The sequence below is a fragment of the Corapipo altera genome, unplaced genomic scaffold (genome assembly GCF_003945725.1).
Source record: "Corapipo altera isolate COAL_440 unplaced genomic scaffold, ASM394572v1 48b, whole genome shotgun sequence".
Classification (NCBI taxonomy): Eukaryota; Metazoa; Chordata; class Aves; order Passeriformes; family Pipridae; genus Corapipo; species Corapipo altera.
In genome coordinates, this window is record NW_020884884.1 from 4716544 (window position 1) to 4743730 (window position 27187).

General features: G+C 43.2%; 2 protein-coding genes across 8 annotated transcripts in view; one reads left to right on the top strand and one right to left on the bottom strand.

The window, feature by feature from the left end:
• Nucleotides 1-762: 762 nt before the first annotated feature.
• Nucleotides 763-17588, top strand: ANGEL2 (angel homolog 2). 3 transcript variants are annotated; one of them, XM_027641738.1, is made up of 9 exons: nt 763-779; nt 2524-2960; nt 6186-6439; nt 7843-7912; nt 8882-9303; nt 10276-10402; nt 11079-11139; nt 13081-13244; nt 17087-17588. In XM_027641738.1, exons 2-9 carry the CDS (start codon nt 2531-2533, stop codon nt 17239-17241), a joined length of 1683 nt encoding a protein of 560 aa, XP_027497539.1. In that variant the 5' UTR covers nt 763-779; nt 2524-2530; the 3' UTR covers nt 17242-17588. The 3 variants fall into 3 exon arrangements, with proteins under 3 accessions (XP_027497539.1, XP_027497540.1, XP_027497541.1); XM_027641739.1 differs by lacking the exon at nt 763-779 and adding an exon at nt 966-980; XM_027641740.1 differs by lacking the exon at nt 763-779 and adding an exon at nt 1034-1153.
• A 1170-nt stretch (nt 17589-18758) lies between these two features.
• VASH2 (vasohibin 2) overlaps nt 18759-27187 on the bottom strand; it is a 36879-nt gene continuing 28450 nt past the window's right edge. For all 5 annotated transcript variants that reach the window (XM_027641647.1, XM_027641645.1, XM_027641642.1 and 2 more), the window contains exons 6-7: nt 25861-25976; nt 18759-21207 (exon numbers count right to left, since the gene is read on the bottom strand). In XM_027641647.1, coding sequence (XP_027497448.1) covers nt 21138-21207; nt 25861-25976 — 186 coding nt within the window. In that variant the 3' untranslated portion in view covers nt 18759-21137. The remainder of the gene's footprint in view (nt 21208-25860; nt 25977-27187) is intronic.

A 27187-nucleotide genomic window follows, 5' to 3' on the forward strand; every position in this document is an offset into this window, starting at 1 on the left:
TTTAACGACTTATTCAAGCAACATCGACAGACACAGAGAATTGTTTATGCAGCTGGTAAGCAGCGGTGTGTCTTTCCGTGGTGTCTGCAGGGCAGGCAGGTCTCCTCGGCAGAGCACCTTCAGGTGCATTTTAAAACGTGAGAACGTTAAAATACTATCTCAGGTGAGTGGGTTTTGGTTTCTTTTCTGCAAACAGTGAGCAAGGTGCTGCTGCCCTGACACAGCACCTCCAAACATACGGCTGCTCTTCCTTAAGTCCCTTTGACCCTACAGGAACACACGGTGATCCCAGGGAGAAGACTGCCTATTGAAACTATCAGAGAATCACAGAATATGCTGAGTTGGAAGGGACCCACAAGGATCATCGAGTCCAACCCTTAGCCCTGCACAGGAGCATTCCCAAAAGTCACACCAAATGCCTGACAGTACCGCCGAGACGCTTCTTGAACTCCGTCAGGTTTACTGCTGTGACCACTTCCCTGGGGAGCCTGTTCCAGCGCCCAACCACCCTCTGGGTGAAGATACCACTGCACGATCACAGTTTTACGTCCATTTAAATGCTTCAAAAGCCTTTAGTCGAGCTGCCTACGTGGCGATTTTGCTGCGCTCTGGAGCGGGCCCTGCCGCGGAGCGGCACCGAGAGCAGAGCGCGGGCTCCGGGGCTGGGATGGCTGCCGGGCCTCGGCGTCGGCTTCCCGGACCAGACATGGCCGCGGGCCCGGCCCTCGGACTACAAGTCCCAGGAGCGAGCGGGAGGGCGCGGCCGCCGCCCGAGCTGGGTATGAGGCGGCGGTGCGGCCGGGAGCGCGGCGGGCGGAGCTGGCGCTGCCCTGGGGTGACCCCTTCGGGGGGCGCCGGGGCTGCGCGGGGCCCGTAGCGGGGCCCCCCTGGGCCGGGCCCGCGCCTGGGCCCGCCGGGAGGTAACGGGGCTCGGGGGGCGCTGGTTTCAAACACCCGCCATTAGGCCGGGCAGGGCCGCGGTAAACAAAACACAGCGCGGGCTGGGGCGTTCCGCTGCCGGGGGTAGGCGGCGGTGGGGCCGGGGTTTTGGAAGAGGTTTCTCGGCGCTTTTCCGTAAAACAGGTGTTTCAGAAGGCTTTTGTAAAGGAGAGGCGCCGCTTTCTGCTCCACCGTACTGCCGTGGTGTCCGGGGGTGTGTTTTGCTTATATGTCTGTCGGGCTGTAAGTGATGCGCGGTGGCGGAAATAGCCTGTTCTAGGACAAGCCGGTTTTGTTGGAAGTTGTATTGGCTGTTAGTGTCCAAAGGGGGACAGTGAAGACGGTGAAGGGCCTTGAGGGGAAGCCGTATGAGGAGCAGCTGAAATTACTTGGTCTGTTCAAACTGAGGGGAGACCTCATTGCGGTCACAACTTCCTCGTGAGGGGAAGAGGAGGAGCAGACACTGATCTCTTCTCTGTGGTGACCAGGGACAGGAGCCCAGGGAACGGCCTGAAGTTGTGTCAGGGGGGGTTTAGGTTGGATATTAGAAAAAGGTTCTTCACCCAGAGGGTGGCTGGGCACTGGGACAGGCTCCCCAGGGAAGTGGTAGCAGCACCAAGCCTGACGGAGTTCAAGTGTTTGGGCACATCAGGAGATTCTTGGGGTGTCCTGTGTAGGACCAGAAGTTGGACTCGATCCTTGTGGGTCCCTTCCAACTCAGAGTATTCTGTGATTCTGTATTTTCAGCTTATTTGCTAGGCTGAATGGCAGCTGGGAGGTTCTCAGTGCAGTTCAACTTCAGACATATCAACCTTTGTTATCTTTTGCTTTTAAGGGCAAAATACACCTTCTTATTTAAACAATGAGGAAGCTGAGACAGATTATTGTCACTCAGCCTTTCTTCCTGCAATTTTGTTGAGACAGATTTTTTTTTTTCTTCTGGGGAAAAAAAACCAAAAAACACAAAAAAACCCCACCCACCCTATTTTCATTGCTTTAATAGCTAAGCTGTGGTTTGCCCTCCCGGAAAAGAAATGAGAATACAAATTAAGTTTTAAGCTGGTGCCAGAGATGCCATGAGAGTTAGTGCCTTTATTTCCCTGTCGTGTTGGCATTGTGGTTTGAGTCAAATCAGTGGCTTTCTAAACAAATTTCTGACAGCTTGAAGGAAAGTGGTTTTCTCATTTCTTTCATATAACCTTATGATAAAGTTAATGCAGCATGCAAAAATGACCTTTTCTAAAGGTCATTCCTCTGAGTGCTTGAAATATCTGACAGCTGAATTCAATAAGGCAGAAAATAAATAGTTATTCAGATGGATAGGGCTTGGACACTAAATAGTATTTATAAATCTGAAGGGGGAAAAAGGATGCAAGATCACTTTGTAAAGTCCCACTTTGCATATAATTTAGATAAATGTCTAAGTATCTTGTATATATCTAAAAAGGTTTGAATATCTTTTGTGTGTTAACTTATAGAGAAGGAATATCTTTTGTAAGCTATGACCAGGATGACTTGCATCTGCAGCCTTCTACAGGCAGATGTAGCTGCGTGCAAGTAATGAAACCTCTGCTTTTTTGGTAGACACTCCATGCTGCCCCGCCATGTGCAGAGGCTGGGCAGAGACTGGATCACCCACTGGAATGGCTCCCAGATCCTCGCCTTGAACAGCCCAGTTTCCAGCTGTATGAGATGGGCCGGACACTATCCTCCCTGGGCCTCCTTTCCACTTCCTATCCCAGCTGATTTCTCAGCAAACTGGAGACTCCCTCCATTTCTTGGACCTTGGAGACAATTTCAGAACTCTAATTGGCATCTTGATAACTACACGCAAAGTTGTTGCTTTCACCTACCTAACCCCAGTATGAAACCTGAGGGAGAAGAACCATTGACAAAGAAGAGAAGACTCAGTGGCCAGCATGATACTTCAGCTTCTGAAGAAGAAACAAACGTCTCTAACGAAAAGGAAGCATCGTGTCTTTCTGTAGCACAGAATGAAGAAAAACATAGCAGCAAGAAAGGTAAAAGATGCTTTTTGCTCATTTTCCTTGTTTGTTTGTAATGCTAAATACACCTAAGGAGGTTTTAGCAATATTGCGGGCTCCTTTTTAGTTACTCTTTTTCTTGGCACCCCCCTCGGGAAAACATCTGTCTTGAAAATGTTCCAGTTTTGTAATGCTGTTTGGTCTGTAAACTTGTATTTTGTGCTGTCAAACAGTTTACTAGAACTGGTTTCACTCCATTTGGCAGTAGAACACAGTCAGCTGGGTAAGGGATTGCCCAACCTGGGGAGTCCTGAGCTTGGTTCAAAGAACACTCAGGTGTCTGTCGCCAGATCAAGTCTGTGAACTTGGGAATTCTGTAAAAGCAAAGATTTGGCTGACTTGCTGTAGGGCTGAGCTGGGCTGGCAGTTGTGTAGCTTCATTCCTTGTACTCTAGCTGAGCTCATCAGCTCATCAGCCCTGCTGGACCTGAATTGGTTTCTTTCCAGACGAGTTGAGTTACCTATGACCTACATAACCGAGAATTAATGGACTGAGATTTAATGGTGTTTGCTTCCAGTGTGACTGTGTGATTTTTGTGTTTACAACTGTATTTTGCCACTGGCATGTTGGCAAGTTTTGTGTCAGACCACATCTGGCAGAGCAAGCAGCAAGTGAGTTTATCCAGATAAATACAGTAAGAAGTGCAGAGTTGTCTACCCAGCTCAGTAGCAGACTTTCATGAGACTTCAGTGTCTGTGTTACCTTATTACAGATACAACCCTCTACATAGCATCCAAAATATGGCCCACTTGTATAAATCACTTCCTTAGCAAAATAAACTGGAAGGTATGTTACGACTAAAAAGGGCAACAGATGCTATCAGCATCCCAAAGGGAATTTTCTACACAAATATCCATAAGGCTTAGAAACATCATATCCATCTTTAGCAGCTGAAGGAAGGGAGTTTGCTTTGTGCCTAAATTGCTGAGTCCTCTCTTAACCCTCATTGACGTACCTTTGTCTGAGAGCGTGGTTAGCATTGTGTTCCTTTTGTTCACATATTGTAAGGTGATGGTAATTAAAGATGCCTGCTGAGGAGCAGTGGGGCTTCTCTCCCACAGTAGAAACAGTACTTAAAGCCTTGCTGTATTCATTGCAAACACTAGATAAAGTCCTGAATAATGTAAGCACACTGATGAGATTTACTACCCAAACAGGGCAGATGGTGACAGCTATAGCTGCAGTCTGCCACTGGTTGGTATCATGGGTAACTGGACCTTCACTTGCTCTCACATGAGTTGAGATATAAAGGGTGAAAGGCATCTCTGTGCGTGAGTTTTGTAAGTGGAGAAATACATGTCTTAAAAAATAATTGGATTCTTAATGATGGGCACTTATGTTATTATAAATTTTCATATCTTGATACGAATAATAAGTATGAAATTAGAAATGGCAGAAAGGCAAAGGAAGCCTTTCAGAAGTTCACTGAGGAAGGTTGGGTGCATTATTTGTTTTGGGATCCCTGTAGTGGACCCTGTTGCAGTTTATGGCTGAAGCTTACAGCCAGTACAGAGGTGATTGATTGATTGACTGCTAACCCTTTGTTAGTCATTGTCATGGTTTGAGATCCCCAAAAATCCAATTCCCTAGTCTAAACCCCCTTCTACATCTCAACCTAGTGTAAGATGTGTTTTCCAGACAATCACACGGACTCAGAATGGGGGAAAGGGAATATATTACAATGCACTGTACAAACTAAATACTGCAATACATTATATACAACCTTAGCTATCTCTACCATGACATAAGTATTTACAATGGATCAAATCTCTTCTCCCTTCCAAATAAAAGTCCAGGAGGGGAGAAGAAAAAAAGACCCCTTCTAGTCTCTGAGCAGCAGGTTCTTCAGAGTAGCAGTCTATCTCTCTCTCGTGCTTGCAGCTGTTGCTGGACCTCTGCCAGCACACACGAGGGGATATCCAAGCCCCCTCGGTCACTCGTCTTCTAAGCGAGGGTCTTCCGTGGGCTGCGGTCACCCCAGACAAAGGTCGTTCCACCACGAAGCACAGGAGTCTCCGTGACGGTCTGGTATCTTCAGGAGATTCAAGCTCCTTGGAGCCCAAACTGTTGGCTTCTCTATAGCTGCAGCGAGGGAGGGCCCAAGGTCCACCTCCCACACATTGTCCTGGCTGAGCTCTCAGGACGACTGAGCTTCTTAGCTCTTCTCGCAGTGCATGTCGCACTTCACCCCTCCCGTCTAGGACATGAGGGGTTTCCAAGGAGTTTGGGGGGTCTGGTTCAGTTCTTACCCCCAAAACTCTGTCTCTCTGCTGCTCTCTCCTCAGACAACTTTGTATCTTCCTTGGCTGCACGCTGTTTTGCTGCTTCTGCAGTTCAGTTCTTATCCGTTGGCTTTTAGCCATAGTCTCTGGACGCTGCCGCTGCTTCTGCTGCTGCTCTGTCTCTGCTCACTCACGGTGGAGAAAACTTATTTAGCTTCCAGCTGCAGGCACCTAGCCCAGCTTTATGCTGTTCCAGGTCCCCACAGCCCCCCACTGGGGGCTGAGGGAGGCCCAGCTCCCAGTGGGCTGCTGCTGCTGCTTCTCCTCGTGGCTCCTACAACATGGCTACCACTTCTACCACCAAACTACAACTTTCTCTTCTGGTCTGCTTGTGGTATGTTTATATTTCGCAGGAGCACAGATTGGTTCAAATCTCAAGTGTCACCACCCCCTGGGGGTTACCACTTTCTTAGCTTCAGGGGGGAAAACCTGGTTCAAACCACTACAGTCATGAATAGAGCGATCAACAAGATGCCCGTATGCTGCTCCAAAGAGTGTATCTTCTCTGCTGAGGAAGTAGTGGCAGAAGGCAGCATAAGTCTCTCAACAGACTGGATTTGGCTTACCAGTTTGACAGCCCTTCTACAGGGAGCAGGGGGCTTTTATCTGACTGCAACAATCTCCATAGAATGGGGCCAGTTTCCCAATTTCAAAGCAGTTGAAATCCAGGGCATAAAATGGTTTTGTGCTGTATTTTGGGCTTGGGTTTTTTTGTTTGTTTGATTTTTTTGTTTGTTTGTTTTTACTGATGTTTATATAAAGTTCATCTTAAACAGAGGGTCTAAATCACTGCTTATCAAATAAGCTTCTAGAATTGCTTAAGCAAATTAATAGTTGTCAATAGAATGATTTCTAAGAGTGGTAAGAAGTCATATGGTCCATTACATAACTTTTTTCTGCTTCACGTTCTTTTAACAGGAACCATCAAAAGACACTGGGAATATTTCTGTCAGCAGAGTAGAACAATGAAAATCTCTGAAAATAAAGAATCTGACCAAAGCAATAAAGAAAGTGAGGCAACATTTGACTTTACGGTCATGTCCTACAATATTCTCTCACAGAATTTGTTGGAAGACAACTCTCACTTGTACAAACACTGCAGGCAACGATTGTTATTTTGGACATACAGATTTCCCAACATTCTACAAGAAATCAAACAGCTGGATGCAGATGTGAGTAGAAAATGAGCATGTGGATATTTCTTAAGAACTGATAAACTGGAGTAGCAAATTCTCCTTATATTGGGGTCTGGCAGAACACTTTGCTTTGGATTTGGTTAGTTTGGTTTTTGTTTGTTGGTTGGAATTTTTTATTTGGTTTTGAGGACAGATTACTCGTTGTTAGTCTTAATCAGGAAATCATGTCAGTAAACTTTTTGCTTCAGTCATTATTCAGACCAACAAAAGTTCAGTGATAGAATCCAACCTGTTTGTGCTAGAAAACAGTACTGTAGTTGTATTAGAGAAACCACAGAAAAACAGCCTTGAAAAATTAAAAAATGCAGTTATGTTAGTCCGTAGCCAGGAATCTGGAAATTAAAGTCTCCTTCACGCTCTTCATTTCTTCCTAATAAATTTATACATACTGTATAGATATACATGTATCTTTACAGTGACGTACCTTAGAGGGCTTTCTGGGAGGAGCATCAGGCAGAGGGACTTTGGTGAGGATCTGCCTGGTGCTATTAGAGGCAACAAGACAATTCTTCAGGAGAGAAGGGTTGGAGCTGAAGCCAGTCCCTCCAGCCAAGAGCAATTCAGTTCAGTGTACTTGCTAAAGTCTGCAGAGCCACAGAGCACAGCACTGGGGTAAAGAGGTGATGCCCTCTACTGCATGCACTAGTCATGGTGAGCAGCTGCTCTTAGACCCTGGTAGGTGCAGGTGCCCTTTCCACAGAAAAATTTCTTGCTAAAGCACATAGATTTTTAACTGTTTCATTGGTTTGAATTGTAACCTGAAAGTGAAGCAGAGACTTCAGAATGTTGCTTGAGGTTTGACTCTCCCTTGAGCCCTTGAATGAGCTAGTGTCAGCTGGGTGAGTGGAGTCTGTTGCTGCAGTTCAGCAAGCAGGGGTTACTTGTTACCCTTTGGGAACTCAGTCCTTTATCACAGTCCCAAGGTAGTTGTAAATCTGTGCATTATGCAGTGTACAGGGAGAAGGCTCAGAACTCTCCTAATAGAATATTTTGAGGTTGATCTTTGGTTCAGGTTCTTGTAATATGGAAGCTGCTTGTCCACTCTGTAGTGTGCCATTGGCTTCTTCATCCCACCACTCTAACACTTAGCCCTCCCCTTCACTGCTGAGAATGTATCAGCAGGTCATTATTTTGATTAAATTTAATCTCACATCTGAAAATATATGTCTGAGAAAGGGTGGGGGAACTTGGAGCCCTCTTCACTCTCCTAAAGAAAATGCTCCTCAAAATTATGAATCCTATTGTGGGATTATGGAGTCAAAAAGCTTCGATTTATTTGTTCTAATACCTATTCAGACTGGCCAACAAACATAGAGATATGCTATGGTAATATTTCGATGTACTTAATAATATATTTTAATTGTAAACTTCTGCCTTAGGTGCTCTGTTTACAAGAAGTCCAAGAAGACCACTATAGAACAGAGATCAAGTCAAGTTTGGAATCCCTGGGTATGATGAAACTCTTAGGACCAATACATTGTCTTCTCCCCTGCCCCAGTACTATTTTCCTCAAAAAAACCTTTCTTAGATTATAGAATCAAGTCTACTATCCAGACTAAAGTGGAAAGAGCGACATGGCCTGAAGCTGGGAGAGGGAAGTGGGAATCCCCTGTTCCAGCACTGGTGTGAACTTAGAGGTCAACTTGCCCCACTTTACTGAGGTTGTACTACATGAATTCATATGGTATGGGCAGGACAGAGAAGTATTTCAAAATGGCAAAAAAACCTAGACATTGGTTCAAGATTTAATTTTTTTTCCTTACATAGATAAGATCTCATTTATATCTACGTTTCATCTCTACATAAAGTGAAGAAATTGGTAAATCACTATTTTTAGGTGGACTTGTTTGAACTCCAATGCTGTCATTTGACAAGTGTCTCAGTTTCCCTGTTGAAAGCTTGCCACTTGCTGCTAACTGGATAATTGCATAATTTTGTAAATGTGTTCGAGACCTTTGTTCTAGGAATGATTTTAGACGTTGATTTATGACTTAGAGTGATTAAGGTTTTTGATTGGAATGCTTCACTGGTATTATTCCTAAACCATTCTGGTAAACATCCAGAAAAATCTTCAGTGCACAAGTCCACTTTTATGTGACTTGTGGGGTTTTTCTGTTGTTTTGTTTTGAGCTTTTTCCACATGAGGAGAGAAGAACATGGCTGGTATCTTAATGTATGTAGATGCTTATACATCACAAAAGGTATTAGACCAGGCGTCCTGTCCCGTCTCGCTTCAGTTTAGACAGGACAGAAAGACTTTTGTGTTCATTTTTCTGTGTGAACTTCACGTAGGCTTTGGTACTTCAGACTGAGTGTAGGCTGTCGTGAGAAAAGTAGCATGAGGTGTTCCTAATTTTTTTGGTTTAAAATCTCTATTTATACTATGGTATTTTATGTTTTTAATTGCCTTTCTTGCAGGGTATCACTGTGAGTATAAAATGAGGACAGGCAGAAAACCCGATGGCTGCGCTATTTGCTTCAAAACTTCCAAATTTAGCCTGATTTCATCAAACCCCGTGGAATTCTTTCGCCGTGATATTCCACTCTTGGACAGGGACAACGTTGGACTGGTGTTGCTTTTGCAGCCTAGATTTCACTGTAAAACTAATGCTGCAATCTGTGTTGCCAACACACATCTGCTGTACAACCCCAGGCGAGGGGACATCAAACTGACCCAGCTGGCAATGCTCCTGGCAGAGATCGCCAGTGTCGCCCCTCAGAAGGATGGTTCCTTCTGCCCAATTATCATCTGTGGTGACTTCAATTCTGTTCCTGGTTCTCCATTGTACAGATTTATAAAGGAAGGAAAGTTAAATTATGAAGGACTTGCTATAGGGAAGGTAGGTTGTGCTTCTCACTTCTCACCAAAAAAAAAAATTGAGAAATATTTGAGTGGTGCTAGCATGTGGTATCTCTGATTATTTCCATTGCAGTGCCTATCTTAGTGCCCTCTACACAGCCTTCAAAGCAAAAGTTACTGTGGAGTTACTTAAATAAGCTTGGGTATATTAACTGGGCCTTACAAAATACTGTTTTCGCTTCCAGTGTTCTGAAAGGCAAAACTCAGCAACAGTTGTTCCTGAAATGTAGTTATCCACAGGATGATTGTATCACTATGTTTGTGTCCCAGTCTTTAAGCAGGGTAAAATAACTACTTAATCAAATACCTACTGTGGACTCCATTGGAGGATGACTCTTCCTTTAGATAAACTTGGTGTCTGGAATAATTGTAAGAGCAGAAATGCAATTAGATGCTGAACCTCAACTGTTTTATGTTAAATGATGTCTTGTTGTGAGCTCTTGTATCTAGCTGTTGGATGTGTCACATGCTGTTTATCAGCAAGTAACTGGAATACATACAATGAGAAAACACAACAAAATAATACCCTCACTGGTGTTCTTTGCTAGTGGGAAGTTGTTCCAAGCCCCTCTTTGACTTGACTTGCTCCCAGAAGAATAAGCATCCTTAAGCTAAAGTAAGTGTCAGCTAGGGAGCTCTATATGCTCAACCAGTCCTGTCATGTTGCTAAAAATGTTCTTGGGTAGTCTCTCATTGTCACAAGAACTATCTGGAAAAACTGGGTAGCTGCAAAGAACTTGCAAAGCATAAACAAAGGGGATGTACATAAAGGGTGGTATTTTTACAGGGATTTGGCAAGCCTTTATAAAAGATTTATTCTAAGGCGCTGGGTCTTTTTTTTTTTTTGCTTTAAACTTTACAAAAAATGTTCACTTATTTCAGGTTTGTTTGGGGTTCTTTATTTTTTAAGTAAGATTTCTGTCTAAAAAAAAGCTCATGTTGTCTTTCTCAGGTCTCTGGACAAGAACAGTTTCCAAGGGGACAAAGAATCTTATCTATCCCTATTTGGCCAAAAAAATTAGGTATTTCACAAAACTGTGTATATGAAATAAAACAGCAACAAAAAGAAGAAAATGCAGGTCAGTTTCTGGGTTGACAAATTTTGTGAACCTTTAAAAATATCATTCAGGTAGCACTGAAAACCAGATGTTCTCTTCTAGTGGGGAAAGAACAGTGAGTCTTGAGCTTGCAAAACTTACTTGTTGGGCTCATTGGAGTGTAAAGTGATTTATTCACATAAACATTTGCAAAGTCGAATCTTTAGAATATAATAGTTAGAAATTGCCATTCAGGACTTGATGCATAATATTTGAACTCCTGTATTTGCATCATGAAAGCCAATTGTGCTGTGACTGGGAAGAGAGAGACAAAGGAATGCAGCACGTGTACTTAGTGTGAACCTACATTCTGCTTCAGTGTTTATGTGTTATGGTGTTGGCACTTCATGGAGCAGTTGGAAAAAGCAAGTGATTCTTTGTTGGGTACTGCTATATTTTTCATCCACCGGTTTTTTCTTTGACAGAAAAAACAATTTTAAATTAATGGGACATAATTTGAAAGAGTCTTTAAAGGGGATCTTACTAATGGAACAGAAGAATTCAATCCAGCCTTGTGAACTGTACCTTGCCTGCTGCAAAAAATAAGTGTACTTACAGATACTTTTTTTTCTGTGGCTTTTCTTTATGTAGCTCTTCAGTATTGGTCTCAGCTATATCCTATTTTTAAATGTAAATGGAATGTATTTTTATTTTGCAGGAGAAAAATTGGAAGCAGCAAAACTGGACAACACTCAGGAGATTGTAGTAGCATCTGAAAAGTATGTGTTAGGGAAAAATATGGAAACCCTTGGCTGGTTACTTGGGGGTTGGTTTTGATTTTAGACCAGACTTGTATTTGATTCTAAATGTGGATACAAGATGCTCACCCAACCCAGTCTGCCCTTTTGGAAAAAAAACATTGTCCATTTAAACATGAAAAGGCTGATCAGACAGCAAAAGACTAGAACTGGAAATAATGGAGTGAGTGTTCTTTCAGGAACTTGCAGATATTATTCCAAAATTCAGGGGCAAGGAGTCAGTGCTGTTTAGAGGGTACTTTCTATCTTATTAAAGGAATGCTTTTGACATTTTTTTGTCACTTCTTGACATAATCAAGTGTCCAGCTGCTTGATGGCACTTCCCTCTATTGTTTTTGAGACACTGATTTATGGATTCTATAATCCTATATTACAATGTGAAATTGGGATGAAGGAGGGAAAGGAACTGGAGAGGTCATAAAATCTTTCTTGTCAGGAGTTCTGTGGGAGCATCTAAGTTTTTTGAGTCTGAGAAATGTTTGGAGTATTATGGATTTGGTAGTACAACTCTCACTCAGATCAAAACATTTGCTTGTTAAACTGAAGGAGGAAGCCATGACTAGAATGCTGGGAAGGAAAACATAACTGCTTTTTGAAAGGAAGAATATATTTGCACTTACCAAACTGGAAAAGGCATATAACAACTGAGATTAGCTCAGTTGGTTGGAGCATGGTGCTGATAATGCCAAAGTCACAGGTTTGATCCCTCTACAGACCATTCACTTAGGAGTTGGACTCAATGATCCATGTGGGTCCCTTCCAACTCTGAATAATCTGTGACTCTATAAAGTAAGGAACAGAAGAAGGAAATTGCCCTAACTGTATGTGTATGATGTCAGGCTACAAGTCAGCTGTTTCTTATCAGATATGAGATCTTGGTATCACTGCAGATAGTTATATTAGAACTCTTGGTGGTTCTTAGGAATGAAAAAGGTGAGCAATGGCATTTCTGAGTAAAGAAGTAGATAAAAAGACAGGAAGCCCTGCGCTGTGGTGTAAATCCATGGCATGCTACATGTTGAACGCTGCTTGCAGGGCTTTTTCCCCTTGTCTTAAAAGGGATGTCATGCAAAAATTATTACTTGCCCATGTTGTACCAACTGGCATGTTTGTCTCTTCTCTGAATCAGGCAGGTAACATGCTGATTTTTTTTTTTTTAATTGCTTGGTTTTTAACCAGAACACGTTGCAGCTCAGGTTTAAAATGCAAGATATGAGGCAGGTGCAGCTCAGGGGTGGATGATTTGCAGAGATGATGGAAGCAAATGGCTGGGAGAGAGTTCTTTTGCTGAAGGTGCAGTTTGCTTTCAAGATTGAAAAGACAGGTGAGGCAAGATGGGCTGAAGAGGAACAGGCAAACAAGTAACCGGGAGACAGAAAGTGGGAGCCTGAGTGGAGGAAAGATGACTAGGAATAGCCTAATTTGGAAGTACTTGGTAGCTTTAGGGGAGAAAAAAAATGCTAAAAATCTTAATTTCTATATATGCTAAAGGGCCTGGTTAGATGAGTTCACACATGAGTTGTTGCTTTCATATAAGCTGCTTTCATGGACGTCTCTACCTGTGTGTCAGGGAGATACTGCTGAATGAGAGCACATGAATGTTTACAAAGTGTATATGGAGGTGAAAGCTACCTGTAATTGCAGTGGCAGTTAAGCCAGTTTGGATAAGCTCTTAGGTATCTGCCTTTTATCTGCCTTGAAAATACTGCCTGAATTTTGCCTTCTGAGGTATAGGCCACTCACACAAAAGGCTATGCAATTGCTTGCATGAGAGAAACACTAGTTTGCATATCCAGACAATTCATTTTGTTTGTAACCAGGAACTATTTGGTATTTCTTCATTGCTTATACCTTGTAGGACACACAAGAAAATGAAATGATTTTCTTTTGATTCCGCTTTAGGTTGTCTTCAAAATTGCGGCACCATTTTAAATTGTCTTCAGTCTATTCTCATTACCTTCCTGAAACTGGGGTACCAGAAGTAACAACTTGTCATTCCCGAAGTGCTGTCACTGTGGATTATATTTTCTATTCTGCAGCAAACGACGATGCTGCTGCCCAGCCAGGTAAAGAAACCAACTTTTCATTATTTTCCACAAATGCTAAATGAGATTAAGAGAAATGTAGTGATAATTCAATCCGTATGAAGTACTTCAGAGGTCTGTGGTAGTGCTTTCAATGCCAGCTGCTCCCTGAGAAATCTGGCTGGCCTTGTCAGCCCACCACAGATGAACCTGTAGTGCCACACAGGGCAAACGTTTTACCTGACTGAACATCTCTGTAGTTGTCATCATGGAGACGAGACTTGAGGGTACAGAAAAGCAGCAATGTAAGTAGCATCTGAGAAATATTGCTATCAGTAGCTCAGGCCAGACCTACAACAAAGCAGTATTTCCAGTCATCTAATCAACAACCTGCTGAGCAGCCACTTATGATGTGCATTAAAACTGATAAACGAACTGTTTCTTGGCAATTTACTTTTCAGCTTGTCTTGATGTAATTTCTGTCAAGTAACAGACTCTGTGGCCTTTGCTCTGAGCATGGTCACTGGCACATGCCCAGTTGTCCCTCTCTGGTTTGCAGTTGCAGCTAAAACTCACCAGATGGTGCAAGAAAGTCATGGTATCTCTGCGGGAATTTCGTGATGGGGAACACTGTGTTTATCTATCCTTTACTGTGTTTGTACTCGAACCGTGGGTACTTCTGAGCAGTGTGCTTCCCATGCCCTCATTAGTTCTGTGTTTTATGCCATCGACAGAGGTCATTCCACAGTGCAGCGCTATCAGATAAATGGTTCTGCAGAACTCAGAGCAATGAAAGCGGGATTCCATTCCTGCTCCCACTGTGCATTGCAACTGATTTTTATAAATTAACATTGTTCTCAGTATGTAAAATTAAAATACCACCTTCAACTCTCATACCTGATTGTTAAAATTGAGTCAGTTCATGAAAGTCTCATTTGTCATAACATGCACAGTAAATGCTGTATTAATGTAAAATAGTAAATACAAAAGCTTTGACTGAAAAACAGGTACGAGAAGTATTTAAATGTCTTCTGAATGCCATGTGTTCTAACAGAGTGCGGTGTGATTTCAGAGTGCATTCCTGCACAAAATTTAATCCTAATTCACCTGCTTATATATTTTGTTGCACCGTCATTGCCCCAGAAGAGATACAGCACTTTTTTCTTTCTGCACTTGTTTTTCAAATAGATTCTTCTCCCCACATCAGAGTACGGAATGAATTTTCCAAGTAGTTTAAACTGGTATAGTTTTTAGTCACTATGTCTTAGAAACTGAGTAATGGTCTGGATTTTCAGTTTTTTAATGGGCCTCTGTATTAAAAGTTGCCACTGTCTGAACAGGTGAATATTAAATGTGGTCTGGGTTGACTGTTGTTTTCTTTTTAAAGGGGCTTTTTTGAAAATTTTTTGTGCTTCAATCTGTCATGCTTAGCCAAGTATTTGGTTTGGTATTCAGGATTTGCATGTAATCAGGGTTCAGTATCTACCTGAGTCCTGCAGAGCACAGTTTTGCTGGTTCCAGAGTGTTCTGAGCTGACATTAATCACTGCATGCAGACCAAGCTCTGTGGCAACAAACTGCTCCTTTGTAGACATGCAGGTGCTGCCTCAGATGATAAATTTGACTCAAGACCCAGGTGGATGTGTGCTCTGGAGCTGCCAAGACATCTTTGCAATAATAAAGCTTTTCTTCAGAGCAGCAGTTGACAGCTGCTGGGTTGTTAGAGGGCTGGAAAGCTGGCAGATGGCAAAGGATGAAGCTGTTGATCTGAGGAGTTTAGCAGTTGCTGGATAGTCCTTTAAAGTATGTTTTATGGTAAGCCAGTACCAGGCTCAGCCAGGAAGTTCTGAAATTGCTGATCACTTTCATACAGAAAGTATTTCTGTCAAAAGTTAACAGCTGCTGTTTGTGCTGGTCCTGAAGGCACTCAGCTTGGCTCGGTATCATCTCTGCGCTCCGAAAGCAGTAGCTAGGGTTGCTGAATAGTTGTCTCACTTGACTACATAGCTTAAGAAGTCTAAAAGTTTGACACATCATGGAAGGATCTCAGTGGAATTTCTTGACCAGAGTTGAAAAAGCTGGTTGCTCTTTGCTGATGGGCAAATTGTGCCTGACAAATTTAGTGGCCTTCTCTGGCAGGGTTACAGCAGTTGTGGATAAGGGAAGAGCAACTGATATCATCTACCCGGACTTGTGCAAAGCATTTTACACAGTCCTGCAAGACAGCTGGAGAGATGGATTTGATGGGTGAACCATATTGTGAATTGGTGGGAAACAAACAGTTGGGATCAACGGCTCGATGTCCAAGTGGAGACCAGTGATGAGTGGCATTCCTCAGGGATCAGTATTGGGACTGTTGCTGTCTAACACCTTTGTCAGCAACATGGACAGTGGGATCAAGTGCACCCTCAGCAGGTTTGCTGATGACACCAAGCTGTGTGGTGCAGTTGACACACTGGGGGAAGGGATGTCACCCAGAGCGACATTGACAGGCTTGAAGTGGGCCCATGCAAACCTCAGGGAGTTCAACAAGGCCAAGTGCAAGGTCCTGCCCCTGGGTCAGGAGAACTCCAGTATTAGGGCGGGGATGAATAAATGGATTGAGAGCAGCTCAGAGGAGAAGGACTCGGGGGTGCTGGTTGATGAGAAGCTCAGCACAGTCCTGCAGTGTGCTCTTGCAGCCCAGAAAGCCAACTGTGTACTGGGCTGCATCAAAAGCAGCGTGGTCAGCGGGTCGAGGGAGGTGATTGTCCCCCTCTACTCCACTCTCATGAGACCCCCACCTGGAGTGCTGTGTCCAGCTCTGTGACCCCCAGCATGAGGATGTGGACCTGTTGAAGTGAATCCAGAGGAGGCCATAAAGATAATCATTGAGCTGGAGCACCTCTCCTGTGAAGACAGGCTGTGAGAGTCAGGGTTGTTCAGCCTGGAGAAGAGAAGGCTCTGAAGAGGGACATTGTACAAGGGCAGGTAGTGATAGGACATAATGGAATGGCTTTAAACTGAAAGAGAGTAGGTTCAGATTAGATACTAGGAAGAAATTCTTTACAGAGAGGTGGTGAAGCACTGGAACAGGTTGCCCAGAGAAGTTGTGGCTGCCCCATCCCTGGAAGTGTTCAAGGCCAGGCTGGATGCAGCTCTGAGTAACCTGGTCTAGTGAAAAGTGTCCCTGTCTCTGGCAGATGATCTTTAAGGTCCCTTTCAACCCAAACCACTCTATATAATTCTGTAATAAAGACAAGGTTGTGAGTCACCTTCCCCTCTTGCATGAGCAATATGGTGTTTTGTCGGGGTGGGGGGGTGTTCCTTGGGCAATTATAGAAATAGGTAGCAGGAAATAATGGAGGAAGATCCCTTTCTTATGATGAACAGTTAGAAAGGGAAATGCTATAAGACTTTCATCCTTATGAGTAAGAGTTTCTGTATGACCTGCCTGCTGGAGAACTGTGTGCTTGAGAATACAGAAATAAAATGTCATGTGAACCAGTAGCTCTAAAAAGATAATTAATTTTGCAAGGGTTGGCTCTGTTTGCAGTGCTGTTGTGCTAAACTATAGGACTGGATTATGTAAGGCTTTTTTTAGGAGAGTTACAATGAACAAATACATCCCTTTTTTACCTCAATTTATCTCTCCACAAAATAGTGTCCTTCTGAATACTTGGAGCTCTACTGATTATAAGCTCTACTGTGAAAGTCATAGTAAACAAGAAGAATTTCTGAACTTAGTGGTGATCTTGCATGGAACAATAATGTCAGATTATTGCTCCCATACTGTTTTCCTTTTTCTACATATGTATGAATGTGTGATTGTGTGATAATTAGCCCAAACACTGATGTACATTTCCTTTTGTTGTGTTTTGTTTTGTTTTGTTTTTTTTTAACCAGGAGCAGAGGATTCTTTTCATGGAGGTCTGAAACTTCTTGGCAGGCTGGCACTTCTAACAGAGAAAGATCTCTGGACTGTTAATGGTCTTCCCAATGAAAATAACTCTTCTGACCACCTGCCATTGCTAGCAGAGTTCAGGCTTATTGAACGGTAACACTCAAAGGACTTTTTGTGTAGGTAAAGTTACCTTCACCTTCTCTCTTTCATGGGATGATTATTATTTTTTTTTAAAGGTTAATTCAAGCACTGCTGGTCCGGTTTTTGCCTGCATGCAGATTTGTTAGTGTTGTGTAAAGTAGACTTTTTAAAGAGACTTTTTTTTTTTTTTAAACGTTCAAATTGCTTTATGAAGTCTTTAAGGCAAAAAAGAAAAGATTTTGGATTAACTTTCTCTTTGATAAAGGAAAACATCTGTGCCAGACTCAAAATGGCATTATTTTTCACGGAGATGTTGTAAATGTTTTTTATTGTAAATCATAGTAAAAAGGACTGTTCTGAGAACTGTGTGCTTCTTCAATCAAAGGGAACGTGTTTGTGTGCCTGTGACATTCTATAATGAGCTGAAAATAATGTCTTACTACAACAGTGCTCTGGACACTTCTGTCTAAACACATCTGCAAAGGAATTTGCTTAGAGTGTAGTCAGTGCAGAGGCTGCAAGATCGAACTTTCAAAGGAAGAAGATAGCTTTGCAGTAAGGCAAATAGTTATGCTTTTGGAATTTGCTTCTTAAAATTCTAAAAGCTTAAGTATGGGCAGCATTCACTGGAATCTTTAAAAAAATATTTGAAATAAAACCAACCTTAATGAGCATACTACCTTACAGGAAACTTAATTAATCTGTTCTAGGAACAAAAAAAAAATCAGTTCTTGACATCATGAGGCTTCATACATATTGAACAACTGGAGGACAGGGGTTTTTTTCCATTTTAAAAATGTCAGGTTGTATCTTGAAATGACAGATCCTGAGGTATTACATGATCAAGACTTTATTCTCATGATGGACTCACAAACATTCTTTGCAAAATACAATTTACAAGGTAATTAAAAAAAAACCACCAAAGACTTCCTGCATAGGAAATTGAGAGGGGCTGAAAACAGGTCTTGTAACTTGGTCAAACTACATGTGGATATGTATGTAGAACCCACTTAAAAGTAACAATTGTGTTTCAGTGTAGTGCTGGAAAACCTGCACATTCAGATGCAGTTGTCTCTCAGGAGCAGTTGTAGAATTTTCTCTGTTCCCTTTTCCTGACTACAGGCAAACGACTGCAATTACTTTGTGCCTTCAGAATAATGCAGGAAGTACAGTGGTAGTAATCATAAAACCAGCTGAATTAAAAAAGTTCCTCAAAACCTAAAACATTCAGCTTAAATTGCTGAGATTTGGAGGGGGCTGTTTTACTCTTAGGTAGTATCAGTTCAAGATATTTCTTTCACCTGTTAACAGTCAGGTTAATGCTGACTACCTCTTTGAGATTACTCAGATACTTGCAATCAGACAGCACCCAGTATCAAAGCTGAACCTCATAGATGCCAACATATCTAAAGCAGATGCAACAAATTTCTGGGTACATCCAGGTTACAGCTAAAAACATTGTTCAATTGTAGCAACTTTTACAGTCTGTGTTAAGAGCAAGAATAAAAAAAAAAAACAAACATAAGTCATTAAAAAAAAAAGACTACAATGATATTTTTATTGAAGTTTCATGCTGTGCATATACAAGTGATGAAAAAAAGCCCCAAAAGTCATGCATGTTTTCTACACTATTTGACCACACTGCTGTCACTTGAACCACACTTAAGACAAATGGCATCATAAGCAAATCTCAAGAGAATATTTCAGCTGAACGTCAAGACAAGAAACAAAATCACTTTGTCATACACCTCTACAGCATTAAAAAGCTTCAGTGTAAGTTAAGAGAAAATAAATTGTGCTGGACAGTAGTAAAAACTATATACAGACATTACTTGAGCTGAAGTAAACCATGGTTTCATAGAAAAAACTTGCCACATATCAGATAATCTTGTGCTATAGGATACAGCTGATCAAAGTTTTTCCACGTCATTTTATGCATGAGAAATTCTAAGGAATACATGAAAAAAACATTGTTTAGGTTGCAAGACACTGGGCAGCACAAAGTTTAAAACTGAAACTCTGCAGCTGATGTCAAATTACACAATAATTTCTACTAAAAGAGTATTTCCCTCTCTGCAAATTCACTCATTAACTCAAAAAAAATCCCTATTGTGAACACGGGGAGCGGAAATATTTACAGAAAGAGGGATGGGAAAGGCCTCCCTGTAATTGATATGGTAAACTTGGATAAAGAAGAGTCATACATTTGAAAGGTTTTCTTCTTGGACCTTCTGAAGTCTAATTAGTAGAAAGCCTTTCACTGGTTGTAGAAGGTTGCAGGGTCCTGGTGTTTTCTTCCTGTCCTAGGCAGGTGAAATTCACTGACTTTTTTGGGCAATGAGGTTTGTGTACAAGCAGTCATCTCCTTCTGTGTTCATTCATTTGCTGGCTGATAGAAGTGTTCTAGGAGCTTAAATCATTCCATTTGAATAAGCATCATTGTCTGTTACAACGTCCTGTCTTCACTGAGATCCCAAAAAGTGCGTGCCCAGGAGTGGAGGTACACAAGGCCCATGGCAGTATCATCTATAAGCACAGCACAAAGGGTAGAGGCTGGACTTGCACAATAATCCAGTTTATATTTAGGCACCTAATGAAATATTTCCAGGAATGCAGCACTCGAATGGTTCCAGAGAATTTCACTAATGTGAACGGTGAACCCCAGTAAGTCTTACCATGTCACTTGAGAACGCTGCTGTCGGTCACAGGTCCTTAGCCAAGTCTTAGAACAAAAGGATTGAGTTGGAAGGAAGCAGAAAAGCTTGATTTGCAGCTATTTCAGGCAGACTTCCTTATTCAGGTTTCACTAAGAAGTGAGACCTACAACACATGTAGGAAAACCCCCTTACAGCAGCACAGCAGAAGGTTAACTTCAGCCTGACAGTTCTGATTTACTATAAGATGACAAAGCATCACCATTGGAGACTGCTCAGCCTTTCAGAGACAAGGTTCAAATTTACACACAAATGTGGAAAGAAAAGCACAGAGACTCAGGTTAGCAATTCTGACAGTTTTTCCATTATTCCAGGTACATATATGAGAAAAAACTGACTAACAGGTGAACACTTGTCTCTCCAAAACAGCAATCTCTACGTTTTGTGCTTTAGCAGTGTAGTCAGGAAAGACTAAAAGCTTGTGACAAAAGTATAAAAAAAATTACGAAAGTTTAAAAATCCGTTATTCATCAATTGTCATCATTTAAAAAACCCAAACCCTCATATCTTGCCTAATAAGATGTCAGTATTAAGAATACACTTGCATATTACTATTACTTAACATCTTTCAGCAACATGCAGAAAATAATACAGGTGGCAGTAAAATATCCAGTGCTGTTTTAATACTACCAGAAATGCTGGGAGACAGTACAAATTAGTGAGAAAACAATAATACTGACAGTTTTGCATATCTATTAAGTCTAGTGAGGTAATGTTGATACTTTAAAAACTTATGCCACTTCTGCACTGCTTGCTTTTATTGCTGAATTAAAGATTAGTACTGAATATGATTTTTCTTTTAACTGCACTGCACCCCAGCACATCTTAAAACTAAGATTCCTTAGTTATTCCAATGCTACTACCCAGCACAGTGCCAAGTTCAATTAACACTTGTACAGGGAAATGATATTTGAAGAAACTCACACCACAGAGTTACCTGCTACATGATGGGAGGGGAAGAAAAATCTCCTATCCTGGCAAACCTAATTTTAGGTTCCCTTTGCTGATGCCTTTTCTATAAATTGAAATAAATACTGCCACCAAAAAAAAAAAAAATCCCCCCCTTCTATTTTCTAGGTAAAACTTTTATTGTGGGAGTACATAAGTTAATAAATAGTTCATTCCTTTTCCTTTCCAACGGAGTGCAGGTAAAGTGCAGTGGGAAGCAGCAGGAAGCCCTCTGTCCAGTATGGCTTTGTTAGATGCGGAGCTGGTAGCCCACCTCATTGAGCGTCGCCAGGTCTCCTTTCTTGTCCACCACCGCAGGCCTGCGAGCAAAAGAGGGAAGAGGGCGCTGCTGACCAGCAATCCCACGCTGCCACAGGTCTGGGCAGCACAATGGGAACACAGGGAAAGGTTCACTTCAAAACAGGCCTCACTACTTCTAATTTTCTCATCATATGCCCGATCCTGCTGAATCTGCCACAGGAACTAACGTGATTGAGCTACTTGTGTGCTGCCTCTGAAGCCACGTGCCAGTGAAGAACAAGCTGTCCCATGCTCGGGTCCATGATCTGAGCCTGGAAGCACCCACCCCTGACTTGAGAGAGGGCCTAAATGAGTAGACAAGACTAGACACATTCCATCTACTACTCTGTCATCTACCCCAGAGCAGGATTCCAGCTTTTAGAATAAAGTTGAAACAGCTGAGAACAAACAGGCAGGGCCTCTCGCATGGCCACTGTGTTTTCTCTCCGAGCCTGCCCTTTCTTGGCTAGGTCTGTGTGAAGGGCTAGAGCCCCCCAAACAGAAAACACAAGGTGAACTCCTTTAGTCTCCCCCTCCTCTCATTTCACAGAATGTTCTGAGTTGGAAGAGACCCACAAGGATCATCGAGTCTTAAGTGAATGCCACATACAGGGATCAAACCCACAACCCTGGTGTTGTAGCATTATGCCCTAACCAACTGAGCTAATCTCAGGGGTCCCCTGGCACCCAACATTCTGGCCCCATCCATCCATTCACTTGAGTAATCATGCACACACAGATGCTATTAGGTCATTTAAGTGTCTCAACAGCCTGAACCAAATGAAACCTTGAGCAATCAGTCTATCCCTATTTAGAAAGCAGTGGAAAAGCTCCTGCAACAAAGTTGTCAAACCAAAACATTCCATCTGATTTATAGTCTATGGAAGTGTCTAATCTGAGTTTACTCCAGGCTCCTAGCTGCTTTCACACTAAGCTGTACGTTTGCTTTTCTTAAGGCAGACACTGTTTAAAACACACATTTCTCCTAGTACTCTACAGCATGTCTGCTTCCTTGCAGAAACACAGCTAAAGCCCAGAGTAGTACACAATGTGAGGCTGGTAATGGCTCCAGTGCTTTCCTACAGCTCCTCAGACCTGGCTTGCAGCTCTGTGCACTCACTCTTTGCTCATTATGCAGCAGCTGTGACCCCTGAGTTTGCACTGCCAGGCTGGTGCTTATCTCCCCGTTCCAGCTGCCGGCCCATTTCCACGGAAGCTGCTCAAGGCAGCCAGCACAGGCTCGGGAGAGGCAGCTTGGGAGAGGCAGCTTGGGAGAGGCAGCTTGGGAGAGGCAGCTCGCCACAGGCGGGCTGGCAGGCCAGGGAAAGCCCGGCCCTGCCCATGGAGTGTGCTGGGTGCGTGCACCGCTGGAAGAGCTGTACTGCTGCAGCCCTAAGAGGTGAGGGTGTACAGCTTACACATACACCCGTATGGCAGAGCCTCCAAAATCTTTTTTTAATTCTTTAATTCAGTGGGGAATTTTTTGATATTTATTTTTAAGAGCAGAACCACTAACACCAGATCTCTGCTGAGATTTTGCACAGCATTTGAGAGCTGGAGACATTGCTATGGACAACTAATGCTCTTCTGCCTAGTCACACTGAATGAAACCTGTTGTTTTGCCACTTATCCAAGCACCTCTAATAATAACCTCATCATCTTCTTTGCAGTACTGCAAGAAGGAATCACACTTAAAGAAATCACTGTAAGATAGTTTGGATTTTTCACTTTATTCCTTCAGAGCAGATGGGATTTGACTAGCCAGTAAACAAGCTACAGGCTGCATCCATCAGAGCTTGCAGAGGAGTCAGAGACCAGCAAGAGATGCACTGTACGAAATTTCCAGCGTCCTTCCTCCCTCCCTCCAATTTATGGATGCTCTTCACACCCTTTTCTCCCTTTAATTAAAGCTAGAATATGGTTTTAATTAAAGCATGTCTGGATGGTTCTACCTTCTCTGATTATCCAACAGAGATGGGGAGTCCCTGCACACCCCTGGGTGACATACCCATTTCCACCCACCCCATCCATCACGATTCTCTGTAGCTTCTAGCTACAAACAGACTGTCCTCCATGAGGTTTAGGAAAATACAAGAATTTGTTGGACCAGAGGCACCACAGATCCCAATCTTCTTGGCCAGCAAATGACCTTACACCAAACCTGTCCTCTGAAGTGAGGGACCTCTGCTGTACTGGCCTGTCAGATCATACCTCCTGTCCAAAAGTGCCTTGACCATGAGCAGGTGAGCAAGCTGTGCCTAGTTGCTGAGTACACAGTATTCATGAGTTGTCTACACTGGATCTGCCTGATTTTGCACATCCTTACACGATCCTAATATAATCCTGCCCCCTTGCACATCCTAATATAACAGACTAACAGAATTTTCCTTTCAACAGTGACACTGGGCTGGAAGCACACAAAGCCAGTGTTGCCATGACACGCCCAGAGCATGCATGTGTTAAGTCTCAATATGAAATTGAAAGGAAATAGAGCTGGTGAACTGACATTTAGGAGCAGAGACTCTCCAGGCTGCTGCATGACCCTCCCGCTTTGGGACTTCAGAGGATGGACAAGTGGACACAGGAAAGCTTCACAGTTACCAGATTCACTCCACCCTATATCCTCCGTATTCATGCTGTCCACTCTTAGCAGGATCACACCAGCTGTGGGCTAAGAGCACATGGACTCTTACATAGCTCAGTTAATGAGCTGCAATTTGACCACACACCAGCCTCCTAGACAGGCACGTACTGCATAGTGCATCACCACCTGCTTCCTGCAATGTGCCCTATCTGCCTGGTAGCTGCATTTCCAGGCTAAGAGGCTATCATGGGCTTGCTAGCAGCCACCACCTAATAATCTAGTAAGGAACCAGGATAAGAAGTTAAAGGTTTGAGGCTGTAAAATCCCTTCCTGTCCTGAAGCACCGCTTCAGTCTTTGTCCTTCAGAAACAATCCAGCAAAGACATTCCAGTTCACCATTCCAGTTCATATATTCTTCAGTGGGAGATTTTTCCCAGCAGGCCCATATAATTTTACTGTTGACAAAACGCAGGCTGTAATAACAGCTTGTCATCAGCAGGTGAAGCCTTTCAAATGAATGTGTTATTCAGCCCCTGCCAGCTCACACTAGAGCAAAACACTTCTCCCCCCCCTCCCCTGCAAGCCTGGAAAAGCTGCAATTGCAGCATGTGAGTAAGACATCCACAAAGAAACAAAACACAGCATTGATAATCACAGCCATTCTTTAGCTAGGATTCCAGCCTAAAGCCTAAGCAAACCTGAAAGCCTTTCCTCTTCTGTGTGTAACACAAAGGCCTCTCACTCCATCAGGTTCTCAGAGATCCATCAATATGCTGAAGAAAACACCCAGTTTCTCCTCTTGTGTTTCTCACCCCGTGTCAACTGCTGTACAAGCTGCTGTGTGTCATTCAGCTCATCCCTGATGAGGGGATGCCATTCCCCCTTCAGAGCTCAGAGATCATCATGCTACAGCTGGGTCCTGGATCCTGCGTCACGGTGACCCAGGGTTTATTTTAGAATAACAAAATTTGCTCTAGATACGGAGCAACACAGCAGGTAACAGGTGCTGAAGCCACTGCAAGGCCATCCATACGTCACTTGCCTTTCTGTCCTAGAAAAGCAAAGCTGCCAAGGAGGAATCAGTCACTGCAGAGCAGCCACATGCCCAGCAGTTCTCTCAGGAAACCAGCCCAACTGGAGAGTCTCCAAGCTCAGTGAGACACTCCTCTCCATAAATACATAATCCACTCCAGCAACTGCAGAAACAGTATCAGAAACCCAAAAATGAAACTGTCCCTCAAAAAGAATCCAGGAGGTAAAGAAGCCTAGAACAGCTGAGCCCATTACAACTATAATTATCTATGCACTAAACAAGGAGCTCTCAGTGATGAAGCCCAAAGTACAGCATCGTGGACTAAGTGTGAATTCACATGTAAAAATAAAAGCCTGCTGTGAAATCATGTGCTGCCAAAGTATCTTGAAGTTATCTTTAGAAGGTTAGTCTAATGTCTTTGTTAGCTGCTTTAAAATAAATAAATAAGTGCTGAGACAGTAGTCTGGGAGCCTATTTAAAAAATGATGATCATAAATATGTGACTAATCTGGGTTACGTATAGGCTTTCACAGTTGTCAGGTTCCTGGCACAAGGCAGTATAGCTAAAACTCAACTCTTCCACATCTAAGGTAAGGGAGTCTGAATTGCCAGTGGCTGTAAAAGGCCTGAGATCTGGAAGCTCAGTTTTATCCATTTAGAGGTATTACAAGCAGTTAGTCCATGCTTCCCCACACAGCTAAGGAACAACTATTAGCTACAACACAAAAGGGAAGTGGTTTGGGATTTTTTTAAGGTGATTAAAATCAAAGAATGCAATGCAAATAATGTTTCCACTTTTGAAAGAAGAGAAAAGGTTTACTTTTCTACCATCCCTGTAAGCTGGGCAGTCCAAGGACCCTGCACAGAGGGGTCATTGGGCAGCGGGAATGCCAGGAGACCAGCAGTACCAGCGGCTTCTGGAGCCTCTCTGGTAACAAAGGGTACCTGGGACAGTTTTCCTATATATGCCACTGAGCATGTAAGTTTTGTACAGCAAAACAATGCATCATCACCCTCCGTTTCTGACCCAGCAGTGATGGTGGCAGGAATACTCACGATTTATCTCTTCTGCATGCCCGTCTCTGAGGGCTCGCTTGCCTTCGACGAGGGGACAGCGACTTACCCCGTGATCTCTCTTTCATCGGAGAATGGGCACTTGAGGGTTTCAGAATCTGTGAGAGATGGGGGAGGGAAGGAAGTGGCCTTCAATAAAGGCAATGATTCACTGAAAATAAAAAAATTAAAATAAAGGCCCTCATACAGTAGCAGGGATGGCACACAAAGAGCCTTCAGTCCCTTGGGGCTTATTCAAACTCTGCCCAGGTTAAGAGGAACCCAAAGCTCTTATCATGTGATAGCTATTCTGGGGCCTCCTGCAAAAATTCAGTGTCACCAATTCAGTTCCCAGCTGAATACTGTCTCATCCACGGCTTTCTTCAGAGCTGGCAACAGCAAGGGATAAGAAAAATGACTTTGAGCCTCAGCTGAAGGAAACTCAGGCAGCCAAATCGCCCTCTCCAGCTTTTCTCTACACAAACAGAGGTGACCATCTCTCAGGCTGGCAGTTGAACTCTCTGACAGTGAGACTTTTCAGCAGGTCTCCACCTTGCCCACATCTTCCAGGCCCTCCAACCTCAGAAGGCCATCAGCACAACACTCGCGCTTCAGGCTGTTTTAAAGACCTGACCCTTCAAAGTCAGCCCCCTCACAATAGGAGCCCTCTGAATCAAGTGGCTCAAATTCTGAAGTAACTCAAGGGAAAGGTCAGATGCAGGGCCTTCCACCTTCAAGAGTTCAGGGCTCTGGTCCTGGCCCTGAGACGCTCAAAAGGACTGAACTCAATGTCACAGCTCAGCACACAGAGCTGGTCCCTCTATCAAAAGCAAGTATAAAATTCAGTCAGTCACCCATCCATATGGACTTCTTCAACTAGAGCATGCTTTGGCTGTTTGCTCTCTAGGTAGTATTAAAAGTGTATGAGTAGATTAGAAGTGAAAAGAACAAAAAATGTAATTACATCAGTAATCAAGACCACATTCTTAAGGTGATATAATGATACAAGACAGCCCTCAAAACGCCTTGGTAGGGCAGGAGAGATGGCAGCAGAACACAGGGGTTAGGATGCCACTGGAAATGTTCACCCCAAGGTCAGGGCAAAGGGGCAGGTGCCTCAGCCAAGAAGGCACGTGGCTGCTACGTAGGAGCCGTTCTTTAGCAGGGAAGGGGACAGGAACCCAGAATAACTTGGACACGATGCCACATACCTCTCCACAAGAGCCAGACCCATACTTAGCAACACACCTGCTCTGCTCTCGCTGCCAGCAGCAGGCTGGAAAGGCACCAAATTCCCTTCCACCACGACCACAAACAGCTCCTGGCCTAT

Coding starts and splice junctions, on each gene's coding strand:
- ANGEL2 (XM_027641738.1), top strand. CDS start 2,531: ATGCTGCCCCGCCATGTGCAGAGGCTGGGCAGAGACTGGATCACCCAC. Junction 9,304..10,275: donor AAGGACTTGCTATAGGGAAG/GTAGGTTGTGCT, acceptor TGTCTTTCTCAG/GTCTCTGGACAAGAACAGTT. Junction 13,245..17,086: donor CGATGCTGCTGCCCAGCCAG/GTAAAGAAACCA, acceptor TTTTTTAACCAG/GAGCAGAGGATTCTTTTCAT.